The sequence below is a fragment of the Cyclopterus lumpus genome, chromosome 9, assembly GCF_009769545.1.
Source record: "Cyclopterus lumpus isolate fCycLum1 chromosome 9, fCycLum1.pri, whole genome shotgun sequence".
NCBI classification, from domain to species: Eukaryota; Metazoa; Chordata; class Actinopteri; order Perciformes; family Cyclopteridae; genus Cyclopterus; species Cyclopterus lumpus.
Genome location: NC_046974.1, coordinates 19,580,143 through 19,601,875, shown reverse-complemented (window position 1 = coordinate 19,601,875; position 21,733 = coordinate 19,580,143). Strand labels below are relative to the sequence as shown.

The 21,733-nt window shown below is 41.8% G+C and overlaps 1 protein-coding gene across 1 annotated transcript in view; it reads right to left on the bottom strand.

Moving 5' to 3' along the window:
* oxct1a (3-oxoacid CoA transferase 1a) overlaps positions 1-21,733 on the bottom strand; it is a 42,185-nt gene that overhangs the window by 5,863 nt on the left and 14,589 nt on the right. Inside the window, exons 8-15 of the mRNA XM_034541516.1 lie at positions 14,044-14,151; positions 13,498-13,612; positions 13,194-13,288; positions 12,533-12,581; positions 11,507-11,579; positions 10,481-10,556; positions 2,183-2,272; positions 1,273-1,353 (exon numbers count right to left, since the gene is read on the bottom strand). Of these exons, the coding sequence (XP_034397407.1) occupies positions 1,273-1,353; positions 2,183-2,272; positions 10,481-10,556; positions 11,507-11,579; positions 12,533-12,581; positions 13,194-13,288; positions 13,498-13,612; positions 14,044-14,151 (687 nt within the window). The remainder of the gene's footprint in view (positions 1-1,272; positions 1,354-2,182; positions 2,273-10,480; positions 10,557-11,506; positions 11,580-12,532; positions 12,582-13,193; positions 13,289-13,497; positions 13,613-14,043; positions 14,152-21,733) is intronic.

Genomic DNA, 21,733 nt, shown 5'->3' with positions numbered 1-21,733 from the left:
AAAGTAGAGATAAAGATACAATGTGTAACTTGTGTTCACCGTCTGTGTGTGTGTGTGTGTGTGTGTCGCTTATTGCTGACGTGCTGTGATAAAATGAGGAAAGGAAACACACTGAGTGGGTTTTCCTTATTTGATTTTGGTTTCACTAAATCACTCCTGATTACAAGGTGGGAGATTGTTATACTTTGCAAGGAGAACAGCCAGGACTCTAATAAAAAACTGATTAACCAAGACATTTGTATTCATATTAAACAAACAAACAACAACATTAAAACTGGTGGTGGAGAGAGGTACCTGCAATTTGGGCCACAGGTTAAAGGCTTAGTATCTGTAGTGGTTAGATCAAGTCTTTAAGACTTGACCGTTGGTGTCTTTGCCTGTGTAGTCAGTGTGTTCAGGTTTTACAAGAACATTGCTGCTTAACGCAGAATTAAAATTCAAAGTCACAGATATAATATAAATCAAATCCTCTCATGCCCACCCGCCCCCAATCCAAGTATCTTACAGGACAGATGTATTCTGAAGCCACAACTTACTCGATGCCACCAACTAAGGAGCACCTATGAATAGCCTTATGCTGCGTTCAATATTCACAACGCTTTTGGTGTGAACGTGGCATTAGTTCATGACTCATGTATCACCCATCAACAACTAAATATATATTTGTATTTATATTATATATATTATTCATGAATAAAAGGACTTTGACAACATCTTTAGCAAATTCATCCTATTTTCCAAACACCACATTTTTCCATATTCATGTCACGTCTTTAAATATGATCAACGACAAATCTGCAAATAATCTTTTTGGTGTGAGAACAATCCCAAAATGTGTGTTGAAATAAACTGTTAATGAATATTCATCACAGAAAGAGAAGTTTATGTTTATTTTAAATGTCTGCACGTAGTGATTTCGCTGGATATTATTGATGGATAATTTGAATTCAACATTTTTTAAATTTGGTAATGTTTTTTGTCAACCAATTTCTCTGTTATATATTAATCTCCGTCTTGCCTCTTTTAAAAATAGAGAAGGAGCAACATCCTCTGCATCTATGGACTGGTCTATAAATTATATATATATATATATATATATATATATATATATATATATATATATATATATATATATATATACACACACATATATATATATATATGTATATATATATATATGTATATATATATATATATATATATATATATATATATATATATATATATATATATATATATATATAAATACATTAAACAAACAAATAAAGATACCTTTTCTGTGATGATTCGATCCACACACTGCTTCCCAGTTAAAGGCAGGCTGCATTTGTCCAGAATCTTGTGTTTTCCTCCCTGACAGACAAAGGATAGTAAAAATAATACAAATTAATTAGAGGTCAGGCTCCTATCTGTGCGTTAATACTTCCAGAGATGCAGCTACAGTTTCATTATATCCAGGAATGCAGATAGTTATGAACACTCATCCTATCCCCAAAGGATGTACACAGAACATATTCCATAAGCCTGTCTCAGTTTCCCCAACAGCCTCCTTGAAGAAAAGGCACTCAAAGGGTCTCTGAAGTTGGCTGAGAAGCACACATCTTACATCCCCCCCGGTCCCAAATACAGAATGAGAGCAGACTCCAGTACGGTAAATGTATGCTCACCTGCTGCACCATCTGGAATATAGCTAGGCGCCAGACAGAACCCCATAGCAGAAAACAGCGTGCTCCTCTGAATGCAGAATGTTACATTGAACTGGCATCATGTCGGTCTGGACTTTCGAAAAGTAAACCACTTCGGTTGGAGTGCCTACTGCTATTGCCTGTGGAGTTACTCTGCCCTTCCTACAGAACGAGTCCAACTAATCAGCTGTTCCTAATACATAAGTCCAATTCTGGACTCTATTCAAATTACCGAAGACGAACAAACAGGACATGGTTTGTGTACAAAACCTCATCGGGATCAGCTGGCGCTCTCTGGTGAAGAGGCATTAAGCAATCCATTAACGGAATTATCCCTAATCAGTCATAACACTCATTACCGTAAGAACCAGAGCCAAGGTGCGCTGGTGAGTTGCACCAAGATTTGCAAAAGAAAATTGCCAATTTAATTGGATCTGGAACCTCGGGGAAGGAAATTAGTCTTTTTCGCACACACACTGACTCTAGTATACACACACCTTAGCTGAGTGCTCCATTGTGACCACCACCTTGGTTCCAGCGCTAGCAACCAAATCCATGGCTCCCCCCATTCCCTTCACCATCTTACCCTAAGAATGGAATATAAAAAAATGTATTAAGGTTTCAGTTTCATTTCTTTCAGGGAGGACAAAACATAAAACACCTTACAAAATAACACACTCAAATCTTAATCAGGTATTAACCATGGCCTTAAAACCTACCGTACATTTACATTAATACAAAATAAAAGAAAAAAAGAGCAAACAAAAGCATTGATTTCAAACGGTGAAAAGAAATGAAAGCGAGAACTTTTCTCTTTCAGTGGCCTGTTTCAAGTAGATAGCTCTCCCCAAAACAACTCCCCCTCCATCAAAAAAACAGTTTACGAAGCTGATATGTGGCTCTGTGTCTTCAAAGCGAGGATATCTTCTAATGCTCTGTGCCTGGTAAAGAATAATTTCATCCCTGCATTAGACCCCAAAATAACGTCGCAGACAGACACAGAAGAGGAGGAATAGTTCAGAATGGATCTTCAGCATCCAACTATAAAGCAAGGAATCTCCATTGGTGTGCGTCCTTCGCATATCTCGAGAAACATTTATCTACTTTACGATTGGCGGATGTATTGCTGTTCACATTCAATATTAATAAGCTTTGAATAAACCATTAATAGCCCTCTGTACGGCAGTGGGGGGGCTTAAGGGCTCTGCGGCCTTCACATGCTGCGACTCATTGACTGCAGTTCATGTTTACTGCTGGATGCTGGACAAAGTAGCTTCAATGAAAACTGATGGCAGTGAGCTCTGTGAATCACACTGAGTGGCGGTGAGGCGGTCACTGGATATACTTTTGTTTACTATCTAAGTTTTCTATGCAGTGAGCACCACAAAACTATACTAGAAAGGTGCACCAAGCAGACTGCAGCTATCTGGCAGGTGTGTCTGCAACGAGCACTGCTGAAACATCTGCAAATGTATCAGTATTGCTCTCAAATGTATCAGTATTGCTCTCAAATGTATCCTCAAATGTATCAGTATTGCTCTCAAATTGCTCTCAAATGTATCAGTATTGCTCTCAAATGTATCCTCAAATGTATCAGTATTGCTCTCAAATTGCTCTCAAATGTATCAGTATTGCTCTCAAATGTATCAGTATTGCTCTCAAATGTATCAGTATTGCTCTCAAATGCATCCTCAAATGTATCAGTATTGCTCTCAAATTGCTCTCAAATGTATCAGTATTGCTCTCAAATGTGTCAGTATTGCTCTCCAATGTATCAGTATTGCTCTCAAATGTGTCAGTAGTATCAATATTGCTCTCCAATGTATCAGTATTGCTCTCAAATGTATCAGTAGTATCAGTATTGCTCTTAAATGTATCAGTAGTATCAGTATTGCTCTCAAATGTTTCCTCAAATGTATCAGTATTGCTCTCAAATGTATCAATATTGCTCTCAAATGTATCAGTATTGCTCTCAAATGTATCAGTATTGCTCTCCAATGTATCAAATGTATCAGTATTGCTCTCATTTCAATGTCTGCATCTGCGATCCGTTTCAAGGATAGAACTGCAACGCGGTGCGATTATTTTAACTTCAAGTCTAGTGATAATGTGTGTAAAGGTGAGGATGATGCCCAATAGTGTGTGGTACCTTACAGCCATAACTGAGCACCCAAAATATGCAGATTTGGTGCAGCAGTTTGGAAGATTAGCCATGGACAGATACACAGATGCATTAATTCACTCACAAGCAATCATTCACTCATGACCAATCTTATTATGTAGATAATATAATAGATAACAATAACATTCATCCTCTTTGTATTGGGACACTGGCAGATAAATGTATGATGTGATCGATGTCTGAACACCTGAAGAAATGAAACCAAAGCCATCTGCATGAATAGATACGATCGGCGTAATACGGTGAACTTTACTTTACTGTGTAAAGTAAAGAACTTTACTTGGAGAAGCAATGTTATCAAAACTCATGGTTCTTGGTACAATTTGAGCAGCGCCATTCTGAGTGTGTAGTTAATGGTCTATGGCATTAATGGTCGCACTAAGATGCAGCAGCAACAGGATTATTGGGTGAGTTGTGATTGGGTGTTTTTTTGATTAAAAGGTGTTCACAGCTGCATTGTTAAATAAGATCGCTGATTGTGTTGCTAGTAATAAGCAATAACGTCCTAAAGACGGGATACAAAGTAAAAGAAGCGATCATAGACCATGGTTTCTTCTACGTATCACAATCGCAACAATCCGCAAATATCCAGAGACCACCAGAGTCTCTTATTTAGGCAGAAATAAATTAAGAAATGTGAGCAAAGCAATGAGCATTGAAGCAAACTTCAGGAGACATCCCTTCAATACAATACCAAGTGTTCCCTTTTTCATCATTTTTAAATGAGATGCTTAGATAATATGGTTAAACTACGGACTTTAAACCATGTCTGAATGCTCATATGTGCACTCAATGTTTTGTCTTGTCACAATTCAGTGAACTAAAATAAAAGTGTTTTCTTCAAAAATGTACAATTTAAATCAAGAAAGTACTCTGAAATCTGAAAGATCATCACAGAAACAGAATTACGAGCCGGGTGAAGAATTGTCTAGTCCCTCGTTGTGTTCAGTACAGAGGGTTTCCAAATAAGGAAGGCTGACATGCAGATATGGCCACAGGGTGACGGCTGAGTAACTGAATTAAAATCCTATTTGCGCATCAATCATGTGAAGAGCCTGCTTTGCTCTGCTCGATAACCAGCAGATATATATGCCAAGTGTGATAGGGAAACTGTCTGCCTCCAGGGAAGCCAGCTGGGTGGAGAAGATATCAACAGAGAGCAGAAGGAGGGAGAAAGTATAGATTGAAAATATAGGAGAGGCTGCATTTGAATTTCATATACTTAAATGATATCTTATCTTATAAAACACCAACGAAAAGGGGCCCGACGTGACATCCTTGAATAAATACACCAACATCTATGTGATTAAAATATGATCCATTTTGAATTTGAACCTTCAAAAACAGACTCATTAAATACACAGTGCTTCTTAAGATGATGCTCCAAATAGAAACAGTGTCCTTTTTCATATGATCGATGTTAATGCACTGTCTTACAGTCAAAGGCCTAGGTGATGTATGCAGAGGCCCTCGGGGGGATAACAACCTGATGGGAGCCAGTCTGGATTTACAGCTGCTAATGTACTCCAGCCTGCAACTTAACTGTAGTACTTCAAAGTGGGCATCTAGTACTACAATTACTATGATCAATAATATGATTATTTTAAAAGTATATTGCAAAATGATCTTGTTTTGCTGCGGGGGCAATCAAATGTCTGTCGGAACCACAGTTTCCTATAAAAAAACTGAATTGGTTGTGTCTTTCTGGTAACTGGAAATGCAGACGTCAAGTGATGGGAATTATTATGGGCCAATCCTTTTGGAATGCATGCAAGCTTTGAAATCAAATGACCAAGTGCCTGTGTCGCGTCACAGTGACAGCAGCCAAGCATGAAGGAACAACATATCAGCTTGTGTGTGTGTGTGTGTGTGTGTGTGTGTGCACGGGGTCAGGTGTCTCTCTAATGCTTATGACCGTATATAATATTTTATATATATATATATATATATATATATATATATATATATATATATATATATATATATATGCTTGTATAGAAAACACACTTTCGGAAAATAACATTGCTAACTGAGTATTGTCCATGGCCTATATTACTGGGAGGATTGCTATTGGCTTGCCTCTGATTAACGGCTTTGCATGGTTACCCAAGGCCGCTTTGATCCGACCGGTTCTGTGCAGCAAAACAAAATTCATAGTGGCGATGGAATACGGTAATAGCCTATTACATCCTGCTCAAAGAATTGATTTATTACATTTAAATCAAGCCCTCAAAGAGAACTGGGGGGAATCGATGGCAGAAATGGAATATTAAATAGCATGTTTTCTTCAGTGTGTCTGTACAATAAAAATGCAAAATGGACACTTAAAAGGGCAGCAGAACATGCAATAATTAATTAAATGGAATTTACTATTAATTTTGTTAATTAGCGCAGCTTTGGGCGATAATAACCTTGCTGGTGGGACTGAAGCCCCACAGGTTTTTAATTTCCTCACCACCCTGATTATGTCCATTTGCCTGCTGTATTCTTAGCACCATGGGGTGACGATGCCCGGTGAGACATCTCCCTTCTAAACTGTGACTATTGTTCAACTGCTTAATTTAGGGGTGTAACGGGACACACACGTCACAGTGCGGGTTTGGTACTGTAGGAAATAAAAGCAGCATAAGTTTATTTTCATTTCTTTTGAACAAACAGTTCAGTATTGTATTGACACATTCATTATAAAAATAGGGAACATTTCAGATACTTCTGTATTTCCCTGCACATCCTCTTTGTTTACCTGGTTTTTTTCTCTCTTTAAAGCTGGCAGGCTTTCCTTGGTGATCACTTGTTTTAACGTCACAATGCTATGAATTGTGGGTCATTTCCTCTGGCAAAGTCTGGAGAAATGCATAAGGTGTGCATTAAGGGCTCAACATGTCATTGAGATCCTCAAGCACTCGAGGATTTGACAGTGTGACACCATAAAGCCTTTGCAGGAACAAGCCTCACAGTCTGAGTCTTTGAGTGTGGACATTGGGATTGGGCCACTGACTGGCACGGCAATCAGCTGTTTGTGCTTACCTCAACACATTTCGCTTCACGTCTTTAGGTTTCCAGGTTGGATCTCGCTCTTTCGAGCTTCGGTTCGGCACTACGAGCTTCAATCTACATACTGTGTGTTCTGCGTGCCCCGTGCCGTGACCTCCCTGTCCGTGAACATTCGGCACAAATGTGCAAATTGTATTCACCACTTTGCTGAAATACAATCATAGACACATTCAGACAAACGGTTTCGGGAAAACGGTTGCATAACATATTGCAGAAGACCTAATTCTTTTCAAAATGTGCCGTTTCATGAGGTAAGAAAATGTTAGTTCGGCAGTTCTTTATTCCGCTGCTTTGCATAAATGAGCACCGGTTATGAGAAAATCTCCTTGCAAGTCTTCCCACAGATGTTTTCTCGAAATTTCCAGACTTTTTGAACAGTCTCTTTCAAATGAGTCCTTGCCAAAGGCGGATATACAGTATCCTAGACATATACTAATTAAATGGGCGTTAGAGAAAATCCAATCATATAATGGCTTTAAAAGTGTCAGATAGTGTGGGGAACTGCAAGAGGCGGTCTCAGTGGCGCAGAACCCAGATAAGACTCGCACGTCCAGTGTCTGATAGGATGGTGGCGTGTAATATTTAGAGTACCAGGCTCTTCCTTAGACTTGTGATAAGCGCAGAGTAAATGCATTTACAAGCACACTGATGTAAATATTCAGTCAAATATAATATATTAGTAAGGGAATACATTGTATATCAAATATATGCACCGGTAGTGTATCAAGGCTAAATATACGATGTATAAAAAGTACAAAGAGGTACCTAAAGATGATGATGGTATACAGGAACATACCAGTAAAAACATGTACCCCCTTAATAAAGTACTCAGTCTTAGTAAATGCATGGACAAACTCCCAATATACTACTTCTGTTGCAAATACATATAAGTACATGCATTAAGCATTTAAACGACACAGACGCCATAACACAAGACTCAAGTTAAAGCTCTCCCACGATGACACCTACTATCACATGTGAGAACAGCGACATTGTCAGATCCAGTCCCACTCAGCCAGCAGGGATTTCTCTGTGAGCCATCAACGGCATACAAGTAAGGCTATTTATAGATAAAAGGTCTATACAGTAGAGTAAAGCATGGGATGGCAATGGAAGTGCAGTCAAATGCATCCACACTGAGATTCCCTGTTCATGCAACATCTCCGCAGGAACGTGGGGCAACAGGTGCAGGTGTACCTCTGCGTACAACGGTGTCTACATACTCCACTCTGGGAGGGAACATTTAGAAGACTAAAATTCGGTTGCCTTTTCATGCATTATCAGTAAAAGAAAATAGTTTCTATTGGGCTGGCGTTCCAAAATATGCTGCTGTGGCACGAATGCATGAGGGAAAAAGCATCAAGGGAAAGACGAGCACTGTATTTGTCGTAGTAGGCTTCGGGGTTTGCTTGCATTTATTTCATTTTGTAGTTACCATGACAACATAATATGATTTACTCATTTGTTGTGCAAGTGTTTGCCTTTTCAGTCAGTGGCAGAAACAACACGGAAAATGACCCCCTTCACAATCCAAAAGTTCCCACTTACCAACCGGCTTCTTTTCTCTCCCCCACAAATTCTCTGACAATCTGATACAAATGGCTCTCCATTTAATAACATAGCGACAGACCATCACAAGCCTTCCGTTACCCAGACAACTAATGACAGGAATCAGAGAGAGGCTGACGAGGAGACAATGGACAACGCATACTAACATAACTGGAATACATACCATTTCACAGTGTACGTCTGGTGAACACGACGTAATCTAAACCAGTAAATCAGATGGGAGCATTTCAAAATGTACACAAACGAGACACAGACAACTTTAACTGATGAAAAACTAGCAACCAATCCGGGGGATTCTGTTTTATGAAACAGCAGGAAAACGTCTGAAGTTCTCAGTAAAATGCACTAAATTCTTAATTCAAGCTGGCATCCGGCCCCATCATGAGCACATTGAACATTTTAATTGTCAGTAGCTCGAGTTATTGTAGCACTTAAGCTGCAGTCACACTGAGCCTCGGGGGATTTGGGAATATATTTCTGAAGTAGCGCTCGTTTCTCTGTTAAAAGTCCACGATTATCAAACTTAGTTCTATTGTATTAAGTATTTGTATTTTTTTTCAGATTTTATTTTAGGAGGAGGCGCTTACAGGAAATATCCGCGTCTGCAAGACCACAACGTTTCGGACATTTTGATGAATAAAGGATGACATTTTGTAATCCAAAATGTCATCCTTTATTCTAGTGCCTCTTTCTCTCCATCTATTGTTTTTCAAGATGTTTCAGACTGAGTGGAGATGTAAAAGCATTTCAAAGCCCTCAACTACAGAATGTTCCTCTGCATTTTGCATATTTAAAGCATTCAAAATCAACATAATCACGCTAAGAGTACTGCATCCACCACTCCTACGTAGAACATTTCAAATTTCACGCTATGTACCCATCTTAGGTAGTGAATAATTTTCATTATCCTAGAAGGTGGGAAATTAAATTCTTCTCATCAATCCTTTATTTAAAAAAAAAAACGGGGGGGGGGGCTAATGAACATTGAATGTGGCGGTGAGGACAGAGCAGTATTTCTGTCTGTGTTGCTGCATCATTCACGGTCTCAACACCAGAATGGCCCAACCAGAGGAACTGAACTGCTTCTGAGTAACAGCTCCACTTTCAGGCCTTCAATATCTGCACATGTTTAATTAAGACCCCGGTTAATTAGCAATTACCATGGGCAAACAAGTACAACTGGAGAGGTAAATAGAAAATGAATTACGATGCAACATTGAGAGATCACCAGCGACAGCAGCATTCCTGTGCACGGAGCCGCCTCGGCGCAACTTGTGTGCGTTTTATCCTCGAGGTCTCTACAAGTAACCTTCTTCTCGACACTCTCGTCTCCACTCGGCCGCTTAAAGGAGACACATCTGTATAAAATGATGCGCTGGCTGAAGTGACCTTGCAAGTACACTTCAGTGCAGCAGAAAGCAGATGTGTGCCAGGGGGGCTTTCTGGTTGAGCCCTCCCACATTGTGAACAGTCGTTTAATGGGTTTATGACCTTAGTAATCACTGAGGAGGACTGTGGCGTTCAGACCAATGGACCCGGGGAAACGTTGCGCTCCAAAACAAGCCCTTCCCCTCTACCTCCCTGACAAGCACACTCCTCTGCTCATGAAGAACGATAACCGAGGCTGCATCTTTTCAACAAAGACACCACCGATTATGAGGAATGTTGAAGGCCATCATCTATAAAATAAACAAGAGCTAACAGTTAAGTCTCAACTGTCTATAGATAGATATGATATACCACCAAAATTAATATCCTTGGGCTTTGGACTGATGGTCGGACATTTTTGACATTGATACCAAAGCCTTAAGTCAAGTACATCACTGATTGACAGTAAATAAATACCAACATGTTTGAACCCCCCCTCCGCACAAAAAAAGAAAAGGCTATTACATGCTTCAAAAAGCAGCATTTGTGTGGTGTGCTGATCCCCAGCAGAAAGTCTGAGTTCATAAAAAGATGGTCGTGTGTCAAAAAAAAACTAACTTACTGGGATCATCCAGTTGGCCAGGTCTCCATGTTTTGACACCTGCATGGCTCCCAGCATTGTCAGGTTGATGTGACCACTAAAGAGAATGGCACAAAAGAAGAAGACAGCTGTCAACCTCAGAAACAGTTCTTAGCTCATGAACTCACTCATCCAGTCCACTCATCAGAAAATGCATACAGTACCGCTTCAAGACACACAATACAGTCGCTAATAATTGAGCATAGTATACATTCTCACAAACACACACATATCTTCACAATAATAACCATCAGCTGGAAAGACTGTTTTAGTTTTTCATCCCTTTTTAAACTCCTATATCTTTTTCGCACCTTTCCTTCCGTTTCTCACACACACACACACACACACACACACACACACACACACACACACACACACACACACACACACACACACACACACACACACACACACACACACACACACACACACACACACACACACACACACACACACACACACACACACACACACACACACACACACACACACACACACACACACACACACACACACACTATTTATGAGCGCTATTGGATTTCCAGGTGGTGGACAAACAGAACTGATGCTGCAGGCTGTGTGGGAGGGCAATTTCAGACAGCTGGCAAATCAATAACAAACCAGGGAGCTTGGGATCATTGGCAAGGCTGCCGTCTAGTTGTACTGTTGACATATCTATATCCAGTGTGGTGACATAGCTATTTGCTAATATCCAGTGTTACAAAGCGAGGCTATCTTCTGTGGTCAGATCTAATGGTCAGGTTATCGTCCATGGGATAAAACTAGTGAATGAAGGACATATTAGCTGAGAAAAATATTGATAAAGAAATGTTTGTCGTTTAGTTTTTTCTGCATAAACCACACCACAAGTTCATAGAAGTGACCGGTAGTATCAAGATTTTAATATTTTCAATCAATAGGCTGTCTGTATATACATCTTGAAATGTCAGGCAAGTGTGACTTTGAGTCAGTGAATATGTTTTCGAAGCATCAGTGTTATGGCCTTACCCTCGGATCATGGCAAATGACTCATCACTGGAGAAATAGGCAGCCCCTGGGAGCACAGTGACAGTCTCCTTTCCTGCGGAACAGACAGCCGATAGGGTTCATTCGGAGAGATGCTGCAAATGTTCTATTTAAAAGTCTCACCTGCCGATTACGATTTTGTCTTTCTAAGAACTATAAATTTACAGCTTTTTCCACTGCCGTCCTGAAAAATATTTTAACCTTCTGAAGCCTTTGTAGATGGTCAATCATTCTAAATTGTATCCTTTAGCTTTGTTGTCATCTATGGTGGTTATTTGCTTGAAAACTCACAATTCAAAAGATAAATCTTGCATTTTTATTAAATTATTTGGTTTGATCAAATATATTTAGTTTTTAGTGCTATATATATATATATATATATATATATATATATATATATATATATATATATAGTTTTTCATTATAAGCTTAGAGCTAGTGTTACGAAGTTGAACAGGTTGTAATTTCCTACCCAAAATATATTGTATCTTGCTATGATAACATAATCTTCAACTGTATTTACTCAAGTTTATGGCTAAAAACTAAATTTGATAAAATGACATTTGAACACATGCTATTATAATTGACCTTCACCCAATACACATTTTTTATCGAATAGCGCTTGAATGCATCATAATGCAAGTCAATGCAACCTCCGTTGACGTCATCTTTTAACTCCGTTATAAGTAAAAAAAACTTTAAAGAAATACACACAAATAAATGGGTGAATCAAAGAAAATGTGGAGTATTGATTGAAATTGGAGGTGTCAACAATAAGTTAGTATCACTTTAAAAGTGGAACTGGAAATGACTGACTTTCATAGAAAATACATTGTACATACACACACACACACACACACACACACAATTATCAACGAGTGTGTTGTAGAATGCAGGAAATCAGAACATAATTGTGGGATGTCAAATGTTAACCGAATCAATCCAGTTGTAGTATTACATATAATGATGTATCATTGTAATGATTGTATTGTTTAGGATAACCCTCACCAGCGTTAATCAGGTCTGCATCCACTGCATCCTCCGTGGGGTACGGGCCCTATGCAGAGAGAAATGAAGATGAACAAGACTGTCTGAACATACTCTCACACGTCACTCAGCCTCACCGGCCATGATCTTTCAAAGAAAGGAAGAAGAAAAAAGACACAATCGCATTTTGGTGATTTGATGAGACATTGATTTTCTCTGTGCTCAACAAAGGGAGCAATCCTTTTGGATGGCGGAGAGGAGAGGAGTGGAAAGGAGAGGAGAGAGCAGTATCTCTTTAAAACTGGCACACATAAGAAGAAACTTTAACAAACAAGGCATTAGCATAGGCGCTCACATTCTCCTGCCAAGACAACTGAATGGAAAGTCATTCGATAGCAGTGGCAGCAGCTGCCTTTGTTGAAAGCTCTGTCAGCAAATAATGATCGTGAGAGCGAAAAATGGAGAGAGATAGTCAACCTGCCACAATCTGTTACATAACAAACCCAGTGCATTTCAAATGATACCGCTCAAATGAGTGGCTTTTCATACATGCTCAGTGGAAACATATTCACTGCTCCTAAAAACGACCGTCGACACAAAATAAGCTGCTCGTTAGCTGGTTTAGTCCAGACTGAAGGCACTGGGGCCGCAGTGGGAAGAAAGCTCTCCGGAGGTGTCTTACCAGTCCCAGAATTCCATTTTCACTTTGGAGGTTAACAGTGATGTCTGGTTTTATAAAGTTGCTGGCCAGCATGGGGATACCAATACCGAGGTTGGCTGATTGGTGCTTTGTTAAAGATTGGTAACTATTACATTGGTTGTCATGCAGCGTGAAGCAGGTATTATAAAAACATATTCAGCATTGATTTTGAAAGCTGCTTTAACAGAAACTCCCACACACCGTAGAGCATAGCGTGGACATTTCGATGTAAGAATCTACCCAACTATGAAGTAATAACATTTCCAAGACCTTTTTAAAAGGATACCATACATCCCATCCTCAAACTCCAGAGCAGCCCGGCGAATGATCCTCTCCCGAATAATATCAGAGTCCTTCTTTGGTTTGGGCTTCTCTTCTTGGCTTTTCTTTACCGTGCGTTTCTGGAGGGAAACAGGAATATATGAGGATCAGGGAGACGGCATGCTGAGAGGGTATTTCTGGCTGAGCATAAAGACACGTATGAATAAAGATGAGATAGTGTGAGCGTGGTTCAAAATTGTGTGCCTGGTAGAGCCTTTGGAAGAATTCAGCCAACAACTTCTCATGTTCTGGTAGATTTATTCTGACAAAAGCATAACATTATGACAATATATAAGCATTTATATTATCACCAGTATGTACGTTTTCTGCTGGAAATGGAAAATCCTGCAACAATGACTTAGTCAGAAAGGGTTTGACTCAACACCTTGTTGTTAGAAGATGAATCTTCTTTTTTTATTTAACCAATTGCTGAATGGAACACGTCTTTCAATAAAGTTACTTTCACATAATTCAGAAACGATGGAGAAAATGGATATGTCTGGTTTTGTACCTCAATCCTTTTTTCGTAGCTGGCTCCCTGGACAACCCTGTGGACGTAGATGCTGGGTATGTGGATGTCCTCTTCAGCAAATGTCCCGACCTCCACCACCTCCTCCACCTACACGGAGACACAGAGGGTTGAGCTGAGAGATTTTCTCATTCTGCTTTTTCTCAAGAAATGATCTTGATTTTTAGGTTGTTGGGTATTTTTTAAGGCCACACTTGATTGTAAAGAAAGGAAGCTCTATCATTAATTTGACCAATACTGCAGACTTTCTTTTGTTTCTTCTTTTGATTAGAAATCTTACATTGAGCTACAAACAACCCTGAGGGCGACACACAAGCACACAAATATGATCTCACATGTTTAGAAATTCTGCTACCGTCATGTCTTCCAAGGGGAAGGCAAGGTAAACATTTGTGGGAGACGGTCTTACATTTATTCTTTTAGCAACACTACTGAGCTGTCTGTGTACTCTGAACCAGCCTGTGTGACTAAAAACAGAAGAGGATCATCAGACACACCGAGACCCAGAGCTTGATCCTGGAAACAAAGAATATGGAGAGTCAGGGTTTGTGGGGGAGATTGTTTTGGCAATGGGAGAATTTTGGTCGAATCAAACACCCCAGTTCAAAAAGAAACGTACATATTTAACTCCCCGATGTGGGAAACACTGTTTAGCTGCATGTCTATATTTTTAGGTCTAATCCACAAACTGCGGCCTCAAGAATCTCGGACGACATTTACAGATCAGCTTATTCTCCGGATTCTTGGCCATGTATATTGTCTAAATACACCCCCAAGACACTTTAATTACTATTTAATATGGTATCATTTTGTGTCAGATATCCGCAAAACAATATATTCCTGGCTGAGACGGAAGTGCACCACCTTTATGTAGAAAGTGTCCAGCAGCAGACGAGGAGTGTACATAAAGGGTTATTTCTGTCTGACTAAAACAGATGGAAATGGCTATCGATTTAAGCCGAGCCGGGTCAAGACGCCCGGGATAGACATCCCAGAACAAACGCACCTGCACCTGCACCTGCACCTGCACCCTCCTCCTTAGGTAACATTAGGAGCTGCTATAAACCGAGCCTACAGCCTGAATTTACACAGGTGTTCAGGGATGGCATGTGTGGGCTCCACTCAATCTTTTTGCCAATTTTAGCCTGCTCGGGCTCCTAAAAAACTCATATGGCATGCTTATATTTAGGTCAACGTAAGAATCAGATTAGATGGGCGGATTTCGCTTCAACAAACAGAAGAGACTCCAAGAGGGAGGAGGGGCAATTTATTTCCTTCTGAAGAGTCATCAAGGGGGCGGCCCTTTGGAATCGGTACACATTAAATGGAAAAAGAGAGTTATCGTCACATCTTTAGGCCAAGAGGGGGCTTAACCATGACAACATAATTCTCGTCCTCCCTTTTTACTCTTGTGTGCTTCGCTCCTGTGCATCTCAGAGTGTAACCTACTTATTCTATTTACATAATAATAATAATAATGCATTTAATTTATATAGCGCTTTTCATAATACTCAAAGACACTTCACATAATTAAAACATCCTAAAAGCTAAAAATAAATAAATAAGAATAGCTAAAATACAGGTAAAACAAATAAAATAAATAAATAAATAGGGACTTTGAGTCGCTCGGACCCTGATAAGAAAAAAAAAACAAAAAAAAAAAACAATCACACATTAAAAGCAGTTCTGAACAGGTGGGTTTTGATTTGCGATTTGAATGAGGAAAGATCAGTGCAGTCTCGGATAAGTTTGGGGAGAGAGTTCCAGAGGGAGGGGGCAGATATAGAGAAGGCTCTGTCACCCCACGTCCGGTGCTTGGTCCTATGTGGGATGGACAGGAGATCGGCATCAGAGGAGCGGAGCCGACGGGATGGAGTGTGGTGGTGGAGCAGGTCGGTGAGGTAGGAGGGGGCCTGATTATGGAGGGCTTTGTGAGTGAGGAGAAGGATTTTGTATTGGATCCGTTGTGGGACGGGGAGCCAGTGAAGGCTCTGGAGAACAGGGGTGATGTGATCACGGGAACGGGAGTGGGTGAGCAGGCGAGCAGCAGATTTCTGGATGTATTGGAGTTTGTTTAGGATTTTGGAAGATGTGCCATAAAGAATACTATTGCAATAGTCAATTCTGGAGGTAATGAAGGCGTGGATTAAAGTTTCAGCAGCAGATTAGGAAAGTGATGGGCGGAGACGGGCAATGTTTTTTAGGTGGAAGAAGGAGGTTCTGGTGTTTTGTTTGATGTGATGTTCAAATGAGAGGTTGCTGTCAAACATGACTCCGAGGTTGGTGAGGGGAGGGAGACAGAGTGGAGTTGTCAATGGTGAGGCAGAAGTTGTGACTGGTTTTGGTGAGAGATCATATCCGATTTATCACAGTTGAGTTTGAGAAAGTTGGTTTGCATCCATGATTTAATGTCAGTGAGGCAGTTGGTCAGAGTGGAGTGAGTAGTAGTGGTAATGGCTTTTGTGGAGATGTAGAGCTGGACATCATCAGCGTAGCAGTGGAAGAGGAGACCATGATGACGTATGATGTTTCCAAGAGGGAGCAGGTAGAGGATGAACAGAAGAGGACCAAGCACCGAACCCTGGGGGACGCCCTGAGACAGAGGAGCAGTGGAGGAGGTGCAGTTGTTGATGCTGATAAATTGTTGTCTGTTTGTTAGATATGATTTGAGCCAGGAGAGAGCAGTTCCGGTGATGTTGAGGGACGATTCGAGGCGGGAGAGAAGGATGTTGTGGTTGATGGTGTCGAAGGCTGCAGTGAGATCCAGGAGAAGGAGAATGTTGAGGTGGCCAGAGTCTGAGGAGAGGAGAAGGTCATTGGTGACTTTGAGAAGGGCTGTTTCGGTGCTGTGCTGTGAGCGGAAACCAGATTGAAATGGCTCGAACAGATCGTTGGAAATGAGGTGGGTTTTGAGTTGTGCAGCGACATCGCGTTCCAGTATTTTTGACAGGAAGGGAAGATTTGAGATGGGCTGGAAATTGCTCATGGTCTCAGGGTCGAGTCCAGGTTTCTTGAGGATGGGGGTGACAGCAGCCAGTTTAAGTGTGTCGGGGACTGAGCCGGAGTTGAGGGAGGAGTTGATTATTGCTATGATGAGTGGAGCAATGGCTGGGAGACATTCCTTGGTGAGAGTAGATGGTATGGGATCCAGAATACAGGTGGAGCTTCTCATTCCTGTTGTGAATGAAGAGAGCTCCAAAGGGGACACAGGGGAGAACTGAGAAAGGGACTGAGGGGTGAATATGGGGAGAGGGGGTGGAGAAATGGAAAGTGCGGGTGAGGTCTTCAGGTTGCTTCATTGAAAAATGAAAGGAAAGAGTTGCACTTGTCGACTGTAAAGGATTTGGAGGTGTTGTCCCTTGGTTTGAGAAGCGTGTTTATTGTTGAGAAGAGAGCCTTTGGGTTGGAGGAGCCAGCGTGTATGAGGTGTGAGTAGTAGGTGGTCTGGGCTGAGATGAGAGCGTCATTGTATTGTTGAAGGTAGTCAGAGTGGGCTTGGAGATGGACTGTTAAACCAGTTTTCCTGCAGAGTCTTTCAAGCTGGTGCTTACGGGATTTCATGTGGTGGAGATCAGGAGTATACCAAGGAGCTGAGTGAGTGAATGAGACTGTTTGGGTTTTAATAGGAGCCAGCTGATCAAGACAGGAGGAGAGTGTGTTATTGTAGTAATTTACGAGATCTGAGGGATTATCAGACAGTGGGAAAGGGGAGGCCGACATGGTACTGTCAAGAGAGGCTGAAAGAGTTGTGTGAGTATGTTGCGCTTGGTTCTTGGAATGGGGATAGGGATGCCGATGTCCATGGTGATAGCCAGGTGGTCGGAGATATTGAGGTTGAGGCTGGAGAGCTGAAGTATTGTGAGACCAGTGGAGCAGACCAAATCCAGGATGTGACCTCGGCTGTGAGTGGGGAAGTTGATGTGTTGTGTGAAGTCAAAGTTGAAGCATTGTAGCAGTTCTATGAATTCTATGGCAGGTTTACATTCCGTGTCATCAATATGGATGTTAAAATCACCAAGGAGGAGAACGGCAGGTGAAATTGCACAGAGCTGGGTCAGAAAATCTGAGAAGTCAGAGAGGAAGGAGGGGTTTGGCTTGGGGGGGCGGTAAATAACAGCAATTACCAGAGGAGTCGGACCAGAGAGTTTGAGGGCAATATGTTCAAAAGAATGAACGTCAGGAATGGGAATGGTGGTTGTTTTAATGTCCTCCCGGTGGACAGCAGCAACACCACCTCCCCGCCCCTCTGGACGAGGTTTATCTGTGTATGTGAATCCTGTGGGGGTGGTCTGGTTGAGTGAGAAATAGTCCAGGGGTTTATGCCATGTTTCAGTGAGGCAGAGAAAATCAAGATTACTGTCCATTATGAATTCATTCAGAAGGAGGCTTTTGTTATTGAGTGAGCGGGTGTTGAGCAAGGCCAGTTTCAGGTGACATTGCGTTGTGATAGGCTGTGAGGACTGAGGAAGGGGACGGAGATTGGACCAATTCACGTGTGGTTTGTTGTGATGACGTAACGAGGAAGTACGATTGCGACAGGACCACAGGGATGGGATGGAGTTTTGGCACGTGAAGTTGTAGGTGAACATGCGGCCAGAGCCTCTGTGTGAAGGATGGCCTCGGCGAAGTATTCCATGTTGTTTCAGAATGTCCATGCAGTCCGGGCGCAGGTGGTTATCAAAGCCGCGAAGCTCCGACGCGGAGTACAGCGGCGGCATGGTCCGGTGGCGGAGTAGTAGCGTTAAGCTAGCGCCAGCCTGTGACCGAGAGCCCGCCGTCCGCGAGATGAGAAGCGATGTGCAGCCCAGGAGAATCAGCGAGATGATCCACAGCATACCAGCGGGAAGACGCCAGCAGTCCGGTGAGGAGAGAGTGGTAGCCTGGAGGGGCTACCAGCCCGTTAGCCTGACGATCCTGCCCAGAGAATGGAGGTCCACCTGGTGCAGTGGTGGCTAGCGGAGACCAACCCAGGTCTGCTCACCGCACCGGAACGGAAAGATCCCAGCAGAGTAGACAGGTGGGCTCGTGATGGCTAGCGACGTGGCAGCCAGGGGTGAGAAGACCAGCCGTTCCAGTTGCAGGACAAAAACAACAATTGGACTAAACCCGGAAGTCTTCGGGCTAGCGGGCTAATTACTCTTCTGAGGTTAGTCGAGTGTTTAAATATATTCAAGGTGCTACTCTTGTGTTTGTGACCACAGAGCTAGCAACCTAAACAAACAGGCAAAAAGAAGTGAAAAACACAAGAGCAAAAATAAAAACGCGAAAACACGAGCGAAAAATCGAGGCTGCCATCAAGCGGCCATCTTGGATATGTGAGACTGATGCAGTTTTACATGAGGGGCAAGCAGCCGTTCAGGTCAAATTTAATTTAATCTCCCCTTATCACTACTTCCTCCCGCAGCACTCAGCACTGACAGAGGAGTCAATGGCTAAGAGTGGATCCCATCTTAGCGTTGTCATGGATACGCAAGCTTTGGTCTGTGGTGAGCGAGGGCCACTCAGGGCTGTGGAGTGATTTTAAGACTCTTCTTCTGGTTTCCCTCGGTCGGGTTATGGTAAATCTCTTTGGCTCCACGGTGAAAATGAGGCCATGCAAGATGAGATTGGTAGAGAATTGATACGACAGTCCCACACATCCACCCACATCCTCCTCTGGGAGCTTGATCTGTCTTTTGTGAGATTGATGATGATTTCCAAAGACATCTTCATCAAGCAAGACTGAGCTCGTCACATTAAGAAATGGAGAGAAAATAGGGAAGACTGGGGTGCAAATATTTGATCGCATGAATTTAGACACTTCAGATGAATTCCTTTAATTAAACATTTGAAAATCCCTAATTATGTCTCCTCGTTCTAAAAGCGTGCCCCTCAAAAACCAACAGCGACAGAAAAAAAGGAAAAAGAAAATCGCACATCCAATAGTGTTTCTACATGTCGTTTTTTCGGTGCTCAAACACATGAAAACAAACCGTGTATTCCGCTCGATATATATTCAATTAGCCTTCTGTAGAGAAGTCGCAGCACAATAACAAGCTCATACAATTTAAATGTGCTGTGTACATAAAAAAAGCCTCCTGCTCCTTTCATCTAGGTGATGTGTCCCGCCTGCACCGGCGCTCAGATGCAGTTCAGACAGGAGGTTCAATGGATGGGGGACAAATAAAGCATTATAATGAAATTTAAAATAAAACACACACACACACACACACATTGATATTCCTGTAACTATAGAATGATTTTCACATCAATGAGAGGCATGAAGTGAGCTGGCAGAAGGATAGAGGGAATCAAAGTGCCCTCCGGGGACACAACAAGCCTTTTTTTTTTTTTTTCTCTCAAAGGTTTGTGCCTTCTTTTAGGCTGTGAGCTTTGTCAAATCTTGTTAATCTCAAACCGATTGGATCAAAATGCTCGCGGATTCCTAGAATAAACCACCAACAGTGGTGTTGCACACAGTGTTTCCTCTACGGTTGTTAAACAATGCTGGAAATGTGCCATGCTCATCACAAATGTTTACTAAAACAAAAATAAAAACAAAAAGTGCTACATTTTCTGTTGACCGCATCCTCAAGCGCATGGAACTGAAACCGAATATGATCAATGAGTGAAAAATGCCAGCATGCTTTCAGACGGGCATTCGGCAGCCAGACAACCCTTCAGTACCGATTACACTCAATGCTCCAAAAGGTGTTCATTTGAGCTGATCACGACCCTATTGGCCATCTGGCATATGTGCCGATCGCCAAATGAGCAATTTGGATCATGCGTTTGTGTCTTCAGATCTCATCTGCATTATGATTCTGACAATTCCAACATGTTAGTAAGCTGCAAGCTTCTAAAGGCTACTATGTTCATTACATCCTTGATTTCAAAAAGGCAGTGGGCTAAATGAGTGCCTTCCATTTCAACATCTAGTGCACACTCTGAAACAACATTTACCGAGGAAATTTAGTCTGACGGTGGTAATAAATCCTGGTTGTGACCAGGATCATAAGGATTCATCTGCTAGGGACTATAAATGTGTACATCAAATTGTATTTCAATCTGGCAAGTAGCAGTTTGGCTCTTGTATTTTCAAAGTGTTGGGAGGACTGATAACACCAGTCTATACTAAACACCACCAGGCGCTATACAACTACGTCTTTCGGCAGATTTACCTTCGTTGGGCTTAAATAGCCAAATAGCTGCCGTGTGACTATTCTCACCCGATACAAACAGACACACTGAAATATAATGACTGTGAGGAACTTTTAGCTGGATATTTAACAGTCTCCATTGACAACTGGCGACTCCATATGACCAACAGAAACAATTTTAGAGAAGATTGGCTATTTCTATATGGTTATTCCTAATGCTTGACACTGGTCCAAAGTCCAGCGACCAGCCCACCGCGGACCGTCTCAGATAAACGGCTTTGTTGTTGCCTTGCACCTGCAGTCGTATGCTCAGCAGCCGGCAGCGGTGTTTCCTCCTCCGGACCGGAGCAAGGCTTCACCTTGCTGCTCCGCCGGTCCCCACTGGGAGCAAACACCGACAGCACGCTGGTGTAGACCCAGGAAATATTGCTATGCCTACTGGGAACTGGGGGGTAAGGGGGAGTGAATCAGGACCAGGACTGAGCGGGTCAGACTGTCACCGCCTGCTGCAGTGAAATGTGAACTTTTCTAAA